At 55.7% G+C, this 16,369-nt stretch overlaps 1 protein-coding gene and 1 pseudogene across 1 annotated transcript; one reads left to right on the forward strand and one right to left on the reverse strand.

The window, feature by feature from the left end:
- Positions 1-16,369, reverse strand: part of LOC148596071 (polycystin family receptor for egg jelly-like) — a 365,012-nt pseudogene that overhangs the window by 145,424 nt on the left and 203,219 nt on the right.
- Positions 11,882-16,031, forward strand: LOC148596077 (adenylate cyclase type 10-like). The gene is made up of 9 exons (XM_088530615.1): positions 11,882-11,918; positions 12,805-12,948; positions 13,275-13,387; positions 13,749-13,776; positions 14,162-14,250; positions 14,782-14,973; positions 15,211-15,332; positions 15,438-15,514; positions 15,838-16,031. Exons 1-9 carry the CDS (start codon positions 11,882-11,884, stop codon positions 16,029-16,031), a joined length of 996 nt encoding a protein of 331 aa, XP_088386741.1.

Raw genomic sequence — 16,369 nt, forward strand, 5'->3', positions numbered from 1 at the left:
ACCACTCTGGGATGGCCACAGAGGCAGTTGGGTGCCTGGTACACGAGCACTCAGGGGAAAAACAAGCCCCCAAAGGGCCTGAACCCCGGCTGTGCCACCCGCAGGCTACTCACATGCTCCAAAAGGCACGCGTCATCTGTGACGAGCTCGTCCAGCATGTGAGCAGCCGCCTGCGTGTCGTAGCTGCTGCAGGCTCTCATGCCCCTGATGGCTACGAGGATGGCCTCTGCCTTCTCATCCGGATGGAGGTGTTTCCCAAACATCTAGGGCACAAAAGAAGGCAGCCCCGAGAGAGATGTCACAGCCAGGCTCCCAACTGTGTTGCCTGGCTGAGCAGCACGTGGCCCTGAGAGCGACATCGGGCAGCGAGTCCCTCCAAGCCAGGAGCTGGGGCTCTGCTGGCTTGGGTGATGGTGCTGGGATGGGCCTGGGTGCTTGGGGTTAAGGTCCCCACCCACTGCTCCTGCAGGGAAGCAGGGCTTGCAGGATGCAGGAAGGAAGCCCCTGGCTAGTCCTGGCCTAAGGAAAGTGCAAGCCCTCTCCTCAGCCCCACCTGGCAGCCACCTCTCTCTGCGTCCACGTTGCAGGCTGACCCCACAGCTGGGGTCCCCCAGCCAGGGAGGTGCTCCTTACCCTGCTCATTTCCCTGGTGTCCCTGGACCGGGAAAGCCTCAAGGTGCCTGCAGTTTCCCACTCCTCTCGGAGCTCTTGCTGCCAGGCACTCTCCTGTGACGGCTCCCTGCCTGCACAGGAAGGGAAACACAGGGCATTTGGCATGAAGGTTGCACAGCTGGACACGGCCCACGGAAGGCGTCTGTGACAAATAGCCCCTGGCAGGCAAAAAGGCCCTAGAAGGAAAGAGTGGGCAGCAGGACGCCCAGGGAGGTGCTGGGCCTATTGCAAGGGGTGGGCAAGGGGAATTGCTTGCAACCACACAGAAATTCTTACTCTCTCCCTGTAGGAGGAACTCATAGAGGTGCCACAGGGCCTCTGCAGCCTCGTCACTGCTCCCCTCATCCTTGCAGGCACCGCACAGGGTGAGATGTCCCACCAGCTGCCCCAGGACTGGCACGCTCTTCTCCAAGAAGCTGCCACAGCTGGCACCGCCAACTTGGAAGCATTCGCGCACCTGGGGGAGGGAAGCAGTGCTGACACTAGGCCGGAGGGGCAGCGCTCAGGATCAAAGCCCTGGGCCCACGCTCCTTGCAGGCTTGGATCCCAACTGAGCCAGAGCCTTGGTGGCTTCCCTTGGAGGCAGCCTGGAGCTACAGGACACGGCCTCATGCTGACAAGGGACAGGCAGTGCCTGCAGCTTGCCTGCACCACGGGCTCCTTACCGACACCAAAGAAGAGCTGGTCAGGAGATCCCCCAGCTTCACAAGGCGTCCCACAGCCCTCTCGTGCACAGCTGCTTGCCGGCACTCAGCGTAGGGCAGTAGGAGCTGCAAGGAGAAAAGCTGCTGCTCTGTCCTGTGTCCCAGAAAATGCCTGGCAGGTTTGTGCCTTAGAGCACCGGCAGAGCCCGGAGAGGGGATCTTGCATCCAGAGTCCTTTGTGACTGTGGGGCAAATCTCCCAGACAGGCCTGATGTGACAGCAGGAGCCCATGGGGGTTGTAATGAGTGCAGGAGCAGGTTGAGGAGGAGGGGATGTTGGCTGTAGCCAAGGGACACTGGGCTCGCACAGGAGAACTGTGGGGATCCCCATTCCCATGAGGGAGCTTGTCCCTTCTCAGCACTGGGCTCTCTCCAGTGGCTGCTGGACAACTCCCCCCTGTCCCACCACAGGGCCCTGGAGCTGACAACTCTGCTCCTGGCAAATAGCAGACCTGCAGGATGGTCTTCATGTCCATGATGCTGGAGGAAGGGCTGCCAAGCATCAAGGTCTTCAGCATGCTGTCCATGGCATCCAGCAGCTGCAAGGGGGACAGAGGGTTGAGGCACTTCTTCCCCATTGCCCCACAGCTGTCAGAGAGGGCTTTGAATTCCTCCTGTGCCAGGGGCACATGTAGAGTAGTGCTGAGGGCAGGAGAGCCCCCAGGCCAGGGGAGCTGCTGCTGCACAGGGCGCAGCCTGGTGACACTGCCCATGGCCCTGTCCAGGGCAAGGGGAAGAGGGCATGGGCGAGGGAGAGGCAAGCTGGGAGCCTGCCCTGAGCCTCACTTAAGCAGCCAGCACCCACCTGGGAGTAAAGAGCAGGATCCAGATGCTCCCTTGGAGGCAGGGAGAAGACGCTGGAGAAGCAGGCTTCCAGCAGGCTCTCCAGCTCGCTCTCCAGAAGCAGCCCAGCTTTGCTGCAAGCACAGAGGGGGGCCTTTCAGTCCCTGGGGCTGAAGCAGCCAGCAACACCCTTCTGTCCTGGGCAGGGGGATGCACCCAGGGCTTGGGAGTGATAGCCACGTCAGGTGGGGAGGGAGCCCCATAGAGAGTCACCTCTTCTCACCGGCATGCTGTGCAGGGACAGAGGACACAGTTGGCAGGTAGGGCCCAATGACCTCCCCACCTCCCAACTCACCCCTGGGGAAAGGCCCGCACCCACGGGAGAGCTCCAGGGCCCTCTCTGCTCTCCTGGCTCCAACCCTCTTGGTGTCACCAGATACCAATGGGATGCTCCCTCAGGATGAGGGAAGGCTCCCCGCCAGGACTGGGGCCCTCTGGGATATCTGCTGGGGAGGCTGTGGCCAAGCCAGGCTCTGGGGCAGCTACCTCATGGCACTGATGCTGAGCATGACTTGCTGCCGCACTGCTGTGCCCAGGTGGTTCCTGGGCTCCTCTTGCAGCAGCACCTGGACAGCACAAGCGGGAAGACTTGTAGGGAGCTGCCAGGGCCCCACAAGTGGCTGTGCCCACCAGCCAGCACCCCACACCTCCCCGCACTCTTCTGCCTGCAGAACTGGGCCGGTGCCCTCCCGAGCAGGCCTCTGGGAGTCCCATGTGCCCTCACCTCCAGCGCCTCTGCCAGCTGGGATTTGCACTGCCACAGCTCCTGGCGCAGCAGCAGAGCAGGCAGGCTAGGCGAGCAGGACGCTGTGCAGAGGGTGCAGATGCAGGCCAGAAACTGCAGCTTCTCGGCCTCTTCCTGCTGCCAGGAGCAGAGGGACAAAGAGAGAGCATAAGAGGGGCAGGCGCACGGCCAGCAGCACCAGCGCATGGCAGGGGCTGCAGCGACACGTGGGCACCTGCGAGGGAGCAGCCCCCAGCGCCAGCGGCCACGTGGGGCCATCTGAGCGTGGAGCGCCCCGAGGGAGCCTGCAGGAGACACCGGTGCAGCCCCGAGCGGGATGGCGACACTCACCTTCCCTCCACGCCTGAGAAAGGCACGCACGTGCTCCAGGGCTTCCTCTGCCTCCTCTCCAGGCAGATCCGCACCAGGAGCTGATGAGGAAAGAGAGCGGGCAGAGCTGCAGGGCTGGCGTGGAGAGGGCAGGAGGCAGCGGAGCACTCTGCCCCAGCGCACGCTGCTGCCGGCCGCACAGCGAGAGCTCGTGGCCCCCGGCGCGGCCAGCGCTGCCCCCGCACTCACCCGACGGCTCCTCCTCGGGCGCGCGGCTCGAGTGGGGCTCCAGGTCGCACACGCTCGCTGCAACCGCCCCATCCTCCTCCTCCTCAGCAGCCACCGAGCGGTGGCTGGGGAGTCGCTCCGCCATCCTGGCCGCGTGGCCAAACTCTGCGGAGCTGCCCGGGGGCAATGGGGAAATTCCTGGGTGCGCTCAGGGGGCTTTTTGGCCAGCACCTTCGCTCCCGTCCTCTCCCGTTGCCGTCGTCCCGAACACTGCGGGCTGAGCCCGCCGGGCCAGGATGTCACAGCAGCGCAGTCACAAAGGGTCCCGCTGTCACCTGAGGCCACCTGTGACCCCGCTGGGGAGGGGCAGTGGGTGTCCCTTCAGGGGCGCACACCTGAGGGGTGGATGCAGCAGGCTGGAGACCTTCTTGCCCGGGCACATGCTGCTCGGCAGCAGAAAGGTCCGTGCCCGGCCACGCAGACGTGTCTGTGGCAGTGCGGACGTTTCTCCACGTGCTGCACCAGCCTTGGCACCTGCAGCCAGGATGGGCTGCTGAGTGTGGGGCTGCCACCAGGCTGCAGCCATTTGCACAGCTCCCACCGCCAACGGCAGCCCTTGCCACCCCTCTGGGCTGGCCTCGGAGGCTGCTGGGGGCCTGATATTCTGGACACCAGCTTGAATGTCAATGTTTCTGAAGAGACAGGTCAAAAAAAAAAAAAGAGTAGGGGTGGATTTTCAACCCTGGCAAAATAATCCAAGAAACTGAAGACCCACCAGCTGACTCTTCCATGCATGAGTTGACAATGGTATAGAATCACAGAATCATAGTATGCTTAAGGTTGGAAGAGACCTCTAGAGGTCATCTAGTCCAACCCCCCTGCACACACAGGGTCACCTACAGCACATGGCACAGGGCTGCGTCCATGCAGGTTTTGAAGATCTCCAGAGAAGGAGACTCCACAACCCCTCTGGGCAGCCTGTTCCAGTGCTCTGTCACCCTCTCTGTTAAGAATTTTTTCTTTAAGTTCCTGTGGAACTTTTGGTGTTTCAGTTTCTGGCCATTACCTCTAGTTCTGTGAGTGGCCACCAGGGAAAAGAGGCCAACACCATCCTCCTCACTGTCTCCCTTGAGGTACTTATAGACACTGATTAGATCCCCTCTCAGCCTTCTTCTCTCCAGGCTGAACAGGCCCAGCTCCCTCAGCCTCTCCTTATAGGGCAGATGTTCAAGGCCACTGATCATCCTTGTAGCCCTGCACTGGACTCTGTCCAGCAGCTCCACATCCCTCTTGTACTGTGTGGCCCAGAACTGGACACAATACTCCAGATGTGGCCTCAGCAGGGCTGAGTAGAGGGGCAGGATCACCTCCCTCGACCTGCTGGAGATGTTCTTCTTAAGGCACCCCTGGATCCCATTGGCATTCTTGGCCACGAGGGCACACTGCTGCCTCATGGTCAAGTTGTCGTCCACCATGATGCCCAGATCCCTCTCTGCAGAGCTGCTCTCCAGAAGGTCAGTCCCCAGCCTGTACTGGTGTCTGGGGTTATTCCTCCCCAGGTGCAGGACCTTGCACTTGGCCTTGTTGAATTGCATGAGGTTTTTCACTGCCCAGTTGTCCAGTCTGTTCAGGTCCCTCTGGATGGCAGCACAGCCCTCGCGGGTATCAGCTACTCTTCCCAGTTTGGTATCATCAGCAAACTTGCTGAGGGAACATTCTGTGCCTTCATCCAGGTCATTGAGGAATAAATTGAACAGGACTGGACCGAGGACTAACCCCTGGGGGACACCGCTAGCTACAGGCCTCCAACTAGACTCTGCACCGCTGATCACCACCCTCTGGGCCCTGCCATCCAGCCAGTTCCTAATCCACCTCACTGTGCACTCATCTATCGCGCACTGTCGGAGCTTGCCCAGGAGGATGTTGTGAGGGACAGTGTTAAAAGCCTTGGTGAACTCGAGATAGACGACATCCACCGCTCTACCCTCATCTATCCAGCCGGTCATTCCACCATAGAAGTCTATCAGGTTAGTCAAGCAAGACTTCCCCTTGCTGAATCCACGCTGACTACTCTTGAGCACCTTCTTGTCCTCCATGTGCCTGGAGACAAGAGCCAGTATGAGCCGTTCCATCACTTTTCTGGGGACGGAGGTGAGGCTCACTGGCCTGTAGCTGCCTGGGTCCTCCTTCTTGCCTTTTTTGAAGACTGGTGTGACATTGGCCTTCTTCCAGTCCTCCAGCACCTCCGCCGTTCTCCAGGATCTTTCAAAGATGATGGAGAGCGGCTTAGCTATGACATCCGCCAGCTCCCACAGAACTCTGGGGTGCATCCCATCAGGGCCCATGGATTTGTGGGTATTGAGTTTCCTTAGGTGCTCTCTGACCCCATCTTCCTCTAACCAAGGCAAGACTTCCTCTCTCCAGGCTTCTTGTCTTGTCCCTAGGGCCTGGGACTCTAAAGGGCTGCCCTTGGTAAACACCAAAGCAAAGAACGCATTCGGCAACTCTGCTTTTTCTGTGTTATTTGTAACCAGGGTGCCCATCCCCTTCACCAATGGACCCGCCTTTTCCCTAATCTTCTTTTTGCTGTTAATATATTCGAGGAAGTTTTTCTTATTATTTTTAACGTCCCTTGCCAGATTGTGTTCCAAATGTGCCTTATCTTTCATTGTCACGTCTCTGCATTCCCTGACTGCGTTCCGGTATTTCTCCCAGGGCGTCTGACCTTTTTTTCCACATTCTGTATACCGCCTTCTTCTGCTTGAGCATTGCCACAAGCTCCCTGCTCATCCACGGAGGTCTCCTGCCCCCTCTGCCTGACTTCTTACACACAGGGATGCACTGTTGCTGGGCATGGAGGAAGTGCCGCTTGAAAACCAACCAGCTCTCTTGGGCCCCTCTTCCTTCTACAGCTCTAGCCCATGGGATTCTTCCGAGGAGGTCTCTGAAGAGACTTAAGTTGACCCTCCTGAAGTCTATTGTTGCAAGGCTACTGACAGCCCTGCCTCCTCCTCATTGGATCCTGAACTCCACTAACTCATAGTCACTGCAGCTGAGGCTACCCCCCACCTTCACATCTCCTATAAGTCCCTAATGTCAAAATGTCAGTGATGGAGAAGAGCACTGTGGTCTCGACAAGGTTCTGCCTGGAGAAGGTATGAGAAAGGGCTCCTGAGGGCAGGCCCCAGTGCTGACCCCTCAGCAGCGACGGCTTCCCTTGCTGCGGCCAAGCCCAGGAGGGAGCAGGCTGCTGCGGTGCTCTGGCTACAGCAGCCAAGCCAGCTCCCATGCTGAGAAACTTTCCTGCAGCAGGAGGCAAGGCTGTGCCCCTTGCTCTCCCCTGTAGCCTCCCCTCCTGCACTGCGAGAGCAGGAGCCGCTGGGCTCTCCTTTGCACACCAAGGGCTGCGAGTGCCTGTGGCTCGTCACCACAGAACTTGCCCAGAATTTGCAGGCACTTGTGCATCACAGCCTAGAGCTCTGTCCGGGCACTGGAGGCTCCAGTGCCTCCATGGAGGAAACTCTTCACTGCCACTGCCTGCAGAAGCCAAATGTACCAGCAGGAAGATGTTGGAGTCCCTCCTTTGCAGTATTTGCCCAGAGATTTGACACCTTTCAGATGAGGCTTTGGCACCTCGTGATTTCTCTCCTACAAGGCCCTTCTTCTCCAAGGCTACACTGTGGTCTCTCCCCACCCCACAGGGCATGACTGATCAGCCAGAATTCAAGCAGGAATCCTTACGTGGCCATGCCTAAAGGAGATCGTGTCACCCCATCCAGGAGGCATCAGGCCTCCCGGGCCCTTTTACAGCCAGTGCTTCTCAGTACATCAGTGTCATAGGGAGGAGCCCTCATTGTACCCAAGGGGTCAATGTGAAGGGCTCAGCAGACAGATGTTCAAAGTTCTTCTTGCAGAGAAGTAGATAACATTCTCAACTCATGCATGAAAGAGTCAGGTGGTGGGTCTTCAGTTTCTTGGATTATTTTGCCAGGGTTGAAAATCCACCCCTACTCTTTTTTTTTTTTTTTTTTTGACCTGTCTCTTCAGAAACTTTGACATTCAAGCTGGTGTCCAGAATATCAGGCCCCCAGCAGCCTCTGAGGCCAGCCCAGAGGGGTGGCAAGGGTTGCTGTTGGCGGTGGGAGCTGTGCAAATGGCTGCAGCCTGGTGGCAGCCCCACACTCAGCAGCCCATCCTGGCTGCAGGTGCCAAGGCTGGTGCAGCGCGCGTGGAGAAATGTCCACACTGCCACGGACATGTCTGCGTGGCCGGGCACGGACCTTTTTGCTGCCGAGCAGCATGTGCCCGGGCAAGAAGGTCTCCAGCCTGCTGTAGCCACCCCACAGGTAGCTATTTCCACCTGCCAATATTGAAACATTTTTTTTTTTAAAAAGATTAAATTATCGGGGTTCTTTAAAATCACTATAGACTACAAAATAGATGGTATACCAGATTAAGTACATATTGTTTAATGCCATGTATCCTACTTAAATACTGAGATCATAGTGGATTCTTCTAGCTAAGAATGCTATCAGCTTCTTTATATGCGCTAATTACTAGCCCCCCCCCCCTTTTTTTTTTTGAATTCTGCATATTTCACCCAAGGACTTTATTTCACCCAAATGTCAAGTTAAACAGTTTTTAATTATTTATTTTAATCATGGGACACAGGAGACTAAAAATCCACTAAAATGGCCAGGCAGACTCTCCCTTTAAATAAATTATCTCTATGTCTTAAGCAAATGATTTCTACTCCTCACAATTAAATAGTCTAAGATTTTTGGAGGGGGGTTCTGGCTTCAAATCCAAAGCTGAAGAATTTCAGTGGCTGAATGTCAGCCAATATCTTCATGGTCATCTCGGCACTAATCCCTGACTATTGCTCTGTAAACAACTAGTGGCTAACAGAAAGTTTTCTTAACGCCCTCAGACTATCACAGGAATAGTCACGATTATTCTCTAATTCCCACCCATCTGAAAACTCTTTAAAGCACCATTTAGTGACATGACTAATCATCAATCAAGGGAAGGAGAGATCCCAAGAGAGGTCGGAAAAGAGGTAGGATTTTTATAGGAGCGGATGACCTTCTCTGGAAAAGTCACCCCACTTCTAGGGTGCGGACGTTAAGGTCAATGTAATCACGGTTCTTTTGTAGCATTTCAGCTGCAGATTTAACATAGCACCATTCACTGTATATACTATTACACTTCCTTTTTAAAGGTATTAAATGACCAGACATAGGAAACATAGGAATATATTACCTGGTAAAGTTAAATTCCATCTCAAAGGAAAAGGGTGGAAGCATGTCTGAGGACAATGAGGTATCCGAAAGAGGTGGAATCATTTCTTCCATTGATGATGAAGCATTTTCATTGAGATATTGTCTTAATGAAGGTTCCTAAGAAAAGAAGGACATTCAAATATATTTATCTGAATCATGTATAGTCAGCTGAGAAGGAATTTCTGCCTGACTGAGGCACTTTGGTTCTAAAATTCTCCTGACTGGTAGAGGGGCAACTAATAGCTGGTAAATGCGGATCCACTTCTGCACCTACAAGCAGCTTTCGGAAAAACAACACATTAAAAAAAAATCTTTCAAAGTTAGTGTTTCCCCCTCAGCTTTTCTTGTAGATGAGGTAAGCACGAAAACCTGTTCAGCTTCAATACAGAGACAGGGAAAAAACTTCCGCACCTCCATAGGGCACCCAGGTTCAAACACTCCTGACAAACTTTCAAACGAGGAGCGACATTTAAAGGAGGGGTTTGTTTATCAGCACACAACCAATGTAAGCAACTAAAACCCCTCTAGTTCTGCTGTGTGGAAACTGGGCTGCACAACAAGCAGGGCTCCAGGGCAGGGCTCCCCGGAAGAGCAGAGTTTGGGTCTGTATCCGATGGGCCCTCCCTCGCCCCGGCAGTGTGGAACATCCCGTTGGGAAGAGCCCTGCCTGGGAAGAATGCAGGGGGGTGGCAGATTTTGAAAGATGCATTAAAATCAACGAGCTTTTCCACCTGAAATTTTTCACTTAGGAGTGGTAACAGCGCGGGGATGTAGACAGCACAGACATGTAACCCCCTTTAGAACTGAGCAAGCTGGTGATTCCCAAGGTTTTGCCCTTAGGTTGTTTAAAAAATAATAATAACAAATAATCTTTAACCATTTTGGGCTATGCAAATGGCTGACGTAATTAAGTACAAAGTAAACATGATTTCTAAGCACTGCTTTGCTTTAAAAGCCCCCCCAATGGTAACTCTACACTTTTCCCTTGAGCGTGTGTCACACCTAACTCCCATTGCCCACTGGAAAGCAGTTACAGATAAAACACTCCATGTCAAACATTATTTTTGATGTACATAAGCCATTAAAATGATACAAACTCTCCCTGTGTCACCTTGGTTATCTTAAAAGGTTTCTAAGGTCTTTTCAGGATGATGACTTTTTTTATTATTTTTTTCCCCCCCGAGGAATGAAGCTAACCAAAGCAAGCTGTGATCAGGAAGCAAATTACACTGAATTACGGTACTCAGACCCGCTTTGAAGCATTTCCTGCTGCTGCAGGCAGCTCAGGGACTGCCTATCAGCAGGGATCAGTTCAGGCTGCCTGGAGCTGCCCTCCTTGCGCAGCAAAAATGCATCAGTTTGGGTGATGCTGATGCCCTCTGCACCAGGCGGATGCAGAGCAGGGGCTTTTCTAGCTGCAGCGGCTCAAGCCCTGTGGAAACTTCCTTTAAAGGCTTTGCTTTCCCTCACAGGCAGCCCTGCCCCGGGGTACCACAGCCAGAGGGGGCGGGTGAGGGGCTGCCCTGGGGCCGCCACGGCCCCTCTGCGCGCTCCGGGCCGCCCTCCTGCAGCCACCCGCGCCCTCTGCCGCGCTCACTCCCTGCTCCTCCGCTCTCGGTGCCGGCTCCTCCGTGGCACCATCCGAGGCGGCGGCAGCAGCGGGCCCGGGTGGGTCCAGGCGTGAGGGCCGCCGTGCGGTGGGGGGAGCTCATGGTTGGCCTGTACGTCCTGAGTGCTCCCCAAGAGTCACTTCTGGATTCATAGGTGAGAGGGACATGAGCATGTCCTGATGTCCCTCCACAAGGAAAACACATCCTTTTTGCCCAAGGCAACATATGGCACCGCACACCTAAAAAGTCACAGAAAGTCCAAAAAAGAGCTGCAGTCCCAACCACTCACAACTCACTCCTTGCCTCCAGAGGTTAAAGCTTTGCAGGTGAGAGCTGGCAACCAGGCACCTATAGAGGAATGGTTAGACAGCTGGGGCCATGCTCTCCCGGAGGACCTGTACAACCCAGGCCTTCAGGTGGAGACTTGCCCCTAACCTTTCCTTGATCCGGTAACAAGAGGGAATTAGGCTGCCTAAAGAAGTAAACCGGATGCCTAGGCAACCGCAAATTGGGAGGAGCCCTGTTGTAATCCAAGGCACGGAAACATAACGCCAGCCAATGATACGTATACACAAACATGGGCTGTAGCCAATAGGGAGCTGTTTGAGGCGCGTGCACACCACGTGGGCGAGGTTAAACTGTATAAAAGTGCTGTTATTGAGTTAAATAAACGAGTAAGATTCTTAGCTCACATTGAGTGTACATCTTGACTCCAGCTGACTTCCAACATCTGGCACTCGAACAGAGACACTGGAACTATGCTTTAATGCAGCTTGCCTAAGCACTGAGAACCCTTGAATCTGCATCCCGAGGACATGGGTCAAGGAGACAGACGAAGGGTTGGAAGTCAGAGGCAGAAGGTCGGCCCAGATAGAGCACGCAAAAGGCACAGACCTACTGTGGTAAGACTGCCGAGAAAGGAAAAGAGAAGGGCGAGACAATGTATCGAGAGGCGGCACTCACTTTGCTGGGGCAAATTCTTGCTAAGCGAGAGGCCAGCGTGAGTATGAAGAAGCTTTATGAGCTATGCAAATGGGCACGAGACAAGGGACACTTGCAAAGCCCCAAGCTCCTCCAACATATTCTCTCTAAGAGATGAATTAAGCATGATGAACAGACCCTCTGCAAGCTTTCAATCTGGTGCAGAGAGAATGGGTTCAAAGCCAAGCCCCACCTAGTATTCAATGTGGAAACATGGGAAGACGTGGGGCGGCAGCTTTGGGATCGCATCACCAGCGAGGATAAAAATGTGAGAGACCTGACGACTACATGGAAGTTGGTCTTGTCTATCCTATCGAGCACTTCAGGCACAGGGCCACCGTGGCATTGGAAGATGCTGGTGTTTGAGGAGCAACTTGCGCCTGCTCCATCCGCGCCTCCATTGCCGGACCCTCCACCCGAGAATGAAGAACGGCCTGGCTGGGCCAAAGGCTTACTGGATCATCTTGAGACGCTTAAAAAGGGGACTGAGAGCGGAGGGGAAGCGGATATGGTAAAAGAAACTTGCTTTGATATGGGAGAAACAAGTGAGTGGGGAGTCATACATGTCATTCCTTGATCGCTTAAAGGAAGCCTTAGTGTGTGTCTCCCTGACACCTCAGGCAAGGGAGGCTATATTGATGTAATGAATATGTCATGCTCTTAAAGCAGATTGTTAGTTATACCCAAGTTAAGAGTTGTTGGCTTTGTGGAACAGGAGACCAATGTGACAACTTGTTAAGTGGATGGGGAATTTCAGGATGGTTACAATTGTTAATCCGAAGTGCAGGGATGGTGGTGTTGATATTGTGTTTTGTTGATGTTGTATTAATTGTATCTTGCTTGTTGAAATGTATGTCTAATACGATTGAAAAGGCCTTAGGGAAGGGTTGGCTGGTTGAAGAACAAAAAGGGGACAGGGTTACTGTAGGTCATGAGCTGCAGAAAAGAGGAAGCAGCAAGGAACGAAACTGAAAGCAAGTTTGGGGAGGTGTGGCTTATGTACAGGCCAATCAAATAAACGCGTGAGCGGCTAGCAACAACCAATCCCGTGCGTCACATTGCGCAAAGACAGCTGTGTGTAACCAATCACAAGTGGCGGAGCGGCAGGGAGCAGCCTGTGGCCCGTGTCTGCTGGGCCAGGCCAAGGGCTGGGCCTGTGGTCTAGCGGGGATGGCAGAGTAGAGAGGGGGCACTGTGGTGGGGGGAATGGGGCCTTGCTGCCCTTTGGGCTGTGCTCCCAGGGGTCGGGGGCTTGCCTGTGCTGCAGGCCAGGCAGCCCTTGGCCCTGGAGGCTGCAGTGGGTTGGTCTCCTAAGCACGTCGATGTGCGCTCTCTCTCTGTGGCAGTCATCGGCCAGAAGGTGAACTTGGCAGCCCGGCTGATGGAGTGCTATCCTGGAGGGAGCCTTCCCTATGTCCTTGCTTTCCCTAGGGGATGCAGTGCTAGTGCTGTGGCGAGTAAATGAAGCCCAGGTGAGCGACACCATCAGCTTGGTGCTGAGGTGTAGCCAGCGGATCCAGCAGATGTACAGGGTGCGGAAGACAGATGTGGGCCTGAAGCTGCGCCTCAAGATAGGTATGGGGAGTGCTGGGTTGGCTGCAGCGGGCGCAGAGGCGTGCATGGGGCTGTGCAGAGCCGCAGGGCACTTTGCAGCGTTGGGGAGAGGTGCTGATCCCTCCCTGCTCGGGCGGCTGCAAGTCTTTGCTGTGGGAGGCCCCTGTATGTTCTCAGGCAGCCATTTAGGAGCTGCCTGCATGCAAAACATGCAGAGAGTGAGCACAAGTGCCAGTGTGCTGAGGCCATGGTGGAGTTTCCAATGGAGCCTGGGAAGAGTCCAACTGTGGGGGGCTGGGGAGGTACAAAGGCTGTGTGCCTCAGCTCTGCCTGTCTCTCCCCAACAGGGATCTCCGCAGGGCACATGTCCTATGTGACTGTGGGAGATGGAAAGGAGAGGCGCTTCCTGATCCTTGGCCAGGCTGTGGATGACGTTTGGCAGGCCCAACATGATGCCAATGTGAGTGACATTATCCTGTCAGCCCACTGCTGGGAGCTCTGTGACCAGAGCAGGATCAGGACAAGGAGACTTGATGGATGTGCAGTGAAGGTGGGTGGGATGGCCTCTAGAGCAATTTGGAGGCCCTAGATGTGGGCCTGAGTTTGGAAGGTGTGAGAAGGCTGAGGAGATGAAGGTGGACGGAGTGGCAGGTGTTGATGTAGATGGGGAGCTGTAGCTATTGCCCTTCTATCTCAGGGATAGCACTGGACTCTGCTTACTGGGTTTGAGGAGGGGGTCGGGGCACCTGGAAGGCTTTGGCCTTCGTCCTCTGTGGGTCATGGAGCTGTTCTTGAGCCCTTTTTGTTCTCTGTGCCTTTAGGCTACAGGCATGGACCAGGTGTCTGAGGGTGAATATGAAGACATCTTGCCCCAAGTGAAATGAGGCCGGCTGAACTCCTTTGTGCCTCAACGGGCAGGTAAGGGCCAACTCTGTGCTCTTCTGAGGTCACCCAGAAAGATAGGGGTGGGCTTCTCCAGGGGCCAGCGAGGAATGCCCTGTGCCCTCTGTTGCTTGCGCTTAGTGCTCATGCCTGTGAGCTTCATCCAGGGGCTGGCTGCTCCCTCCTCCTAGAAGGGGGCTGCTCTGGCTGAGCACCTGCAAGAGGAACAGAGATGCCAGTGGAGAAGAATTGTTTTCCCTGCATTCCCGTGCCAGCCCCTGCTTCCCAGCACCCTCCTAGGCAGGCTCATGGCACCATGGCACCCGTGACCACGTGGCTCTTCCTCCCTTAGGCATCCTGAGGCCTGCTGTAACCCTACCCCCTTATAATGTTCTGGGGAAGCAGCTGCACAAGTACATCCCAGCAACTGTTGTGCGGAAGGTAAGCCTGAGCTGCTGGGAGATGCATTTTGGGAGGGGAGGAGGGCTTGTGCACTGCACAGAGGGAGTTCTCGAGAAAGCAGGCAAAGAAAAGGCTGGCTTAGAGAGAGCCTGGGGCTATTGGGCACTGAGTGGCCCATGCCAGGAGCCTGCCCGCCCGGTGCTCCTGCAGAGAGAGGTGGGTGGTGGGAGGTGGATTTCCCTCTGCGTTTTCCAGTGCTACGGCTCTGGACATGCCTGTAGGCTAACAGGGAGCTTCCCCTGGAGTCCTAAGAGCATCACTGAGGGTGGCCTGTTGTGTCCATACCTGTAGCAAGGTGGTGTGTTCCTGGCAGTCATTTCTCTGCTTAGTGATTCATTGCAGGATTGTGTTGCTTGTGCTGATGCTGGCTTTGCCCAGAGGGGAGGATTTATTCCTTGCTCTGACAGCACCTGCTCCTGCCCAGCCGTGCGCTCTGCCCTGGTCACTGCTGCAGGCAGCGGGGCCTCAGGCAGAGGTGGCTGCTGAAACTCTCCTGCTCTTGTCCTCCAGATCAATGACGGACAGACGCTGGACTGCTTATCTGAGCTGCGTCCGGTCAGCTCCCTCTTTGTCAAGCTGCACTTTGCAAGGGACGTCAGCTTACAGCACATGTGCAAGGGGATCCAGGACAGCAGCGTCATTATATCGGATATCATCTGTCCTTACAAGGGCGAGATCAACAAAATCTGCCTGTTTGACAAAGTGAGTGTGGGGGAGCCGTGCACCCCACAAAAGTGTGGGCAGCGAAGCAAAGGGAAGTGGCTCTGCCTCTTGAGCAGTGGGCAAAAGCAAAGCAGCTCTGCCTTGGTGCTGGGATCAGCAGGCTTTTGCTTGAGGCTGCTCTGAAGCTCCACTGGGCTCCACGGAGCCTGGAATCACTTGGAAAGAGCTGATTGCTGTCGCCCTTGTCTCAAGGTGCGCTGCCTCCATCCTTGGCAGGGCTGCACGCTGCTGTGTGTGTTTGGACTCCCTGGAGACAAGGTGCCCAGCGAGAGCATCCACGCCTTGGAAAGTGCTCTCCGAATCTCCAAGGCGTGCGTCTCGAGGTTCACGAAGATCGAGTGAGTGGGCAGGCGTGAAGGGAGGTGGGCAGGTGTGAAGGGAGGCGGGCAGGCAGGGCTGTGCCCGGACCCTGCTGAATCCCTGTCCCTCTCTGTGTGTGCCAGGGCGGTGTCCGTTGGGGTCACGAACGGGACGGTGTTCTGTGGAGTCGTCGGCCACCGCGTGAGGCACGAGTACACAGGTAGGACTGGGCCACCCGAGGAGCGCGCGCCTGGGGTCTCTGTGCAGGCAGAGCCGCGCGCCAAAGGAAGCGGCGGAGCGGCAGGGAGCAGCCTGTGGCCCGTGTCTGCTGGGCCGGGCCTAGGGCCGGGCCTGTGGTCTAGCGGGGATGGCAGAGCAGAGCGAGGGCACTGTGGTGGGGGGAATGGGGCCTTGCTGCCCTTTGGGCTGTGCTCCCAGGGGTCGGGGGCTTGCCTGTGCTGCAGGCCAGGCAGCCGTTGGCCCTGGAGGCTGCAGTGGGTTGGGCTCCTAAGCACGTCGATGTGCGCTCTCTCTCTGTGGCAGTCATCGGCCAGAAGGTGAACTTGGCAGCCCGGCTGATGGAGTGCTATCCTGGGGTAGTGTCATGCGACACAGCGACCTACGCTGCCTCTCAGCTGCCCCATAGCTGCTTCAAGGAGCTGCCCGAGGTGAAGATGAAGGGCGTTGTTGATCCTGGCCCCATCCATCAATATCTGGGCATCTCGGAGGAGCTGTGAGTGTCCTTGTTGAGCAGGCTGCTTGGGGGCACGTGGAGCCATGGGTCAACTCTTGGTCAGCACAGAGCAGCTGTGTAGAAAGAGAGCAAGCTGGGCCCTGCCTGGGCCTCCGTCCCTGGGGTTGAGAACATGGAAAGCCGGGGCATGGCTCTGCTTTTGGCCTGCCTAGCCATGGGCCTCCTGCTCTTAGGAGACTAGGAGTGATGCCGTAGGGATGGAGAAGGCTGGTGGGTGTCTGTAGGCACACAGGGCCTTGCAGCCCCTCTCCAGGTAGCAGGTGCTTTCCGCCTGTTGTGCTTGCTGCATTTGAATGTTATCCTGGCTTGAACAGATAGTTT

The sequence above is a fragment of the Tinamus guttatus genome, unplaced genomic scaffold (genome assembly GCF_059628265.1).
Source record: "Tinamus guttatus ecotype Peru unplaced genomic scaffold, ASM5962826v1 Tinamus_guttatus_pri_ptg000031l, whole genome shotgun sequence".
Classification (NCBI taxonomy): Eukaryota; Metazoa; Chordata; class Aves; order Tinamiformes; family Tinamidae; genus Tinamus; species Tinamus guttatus.

Bases quoted from the DNA above. Each gene is read 5' to 3' on its own strand.
- LOC148596077 (XM_088530615.1), top strand. From the start codon at position 11,882: ATGGTAAAAGAAACTTGCTTTGATATGGGAGAAACAA. The intron at 12,949-13,274 runs GTATGGGGAGTG...TCTCCCCAACAG, and splicing joins GAAGCTGCGCCTCAAGATAG to GGATCTCCGCAGGGCACATG. The intron at 15,515-15,837 runs GTAGGACTGGGC...TCTCTGTGGCAG, and splicing joins CGTGAGGCACGAGTACACAG to TCATCGGCCAGAAGGTGAAC.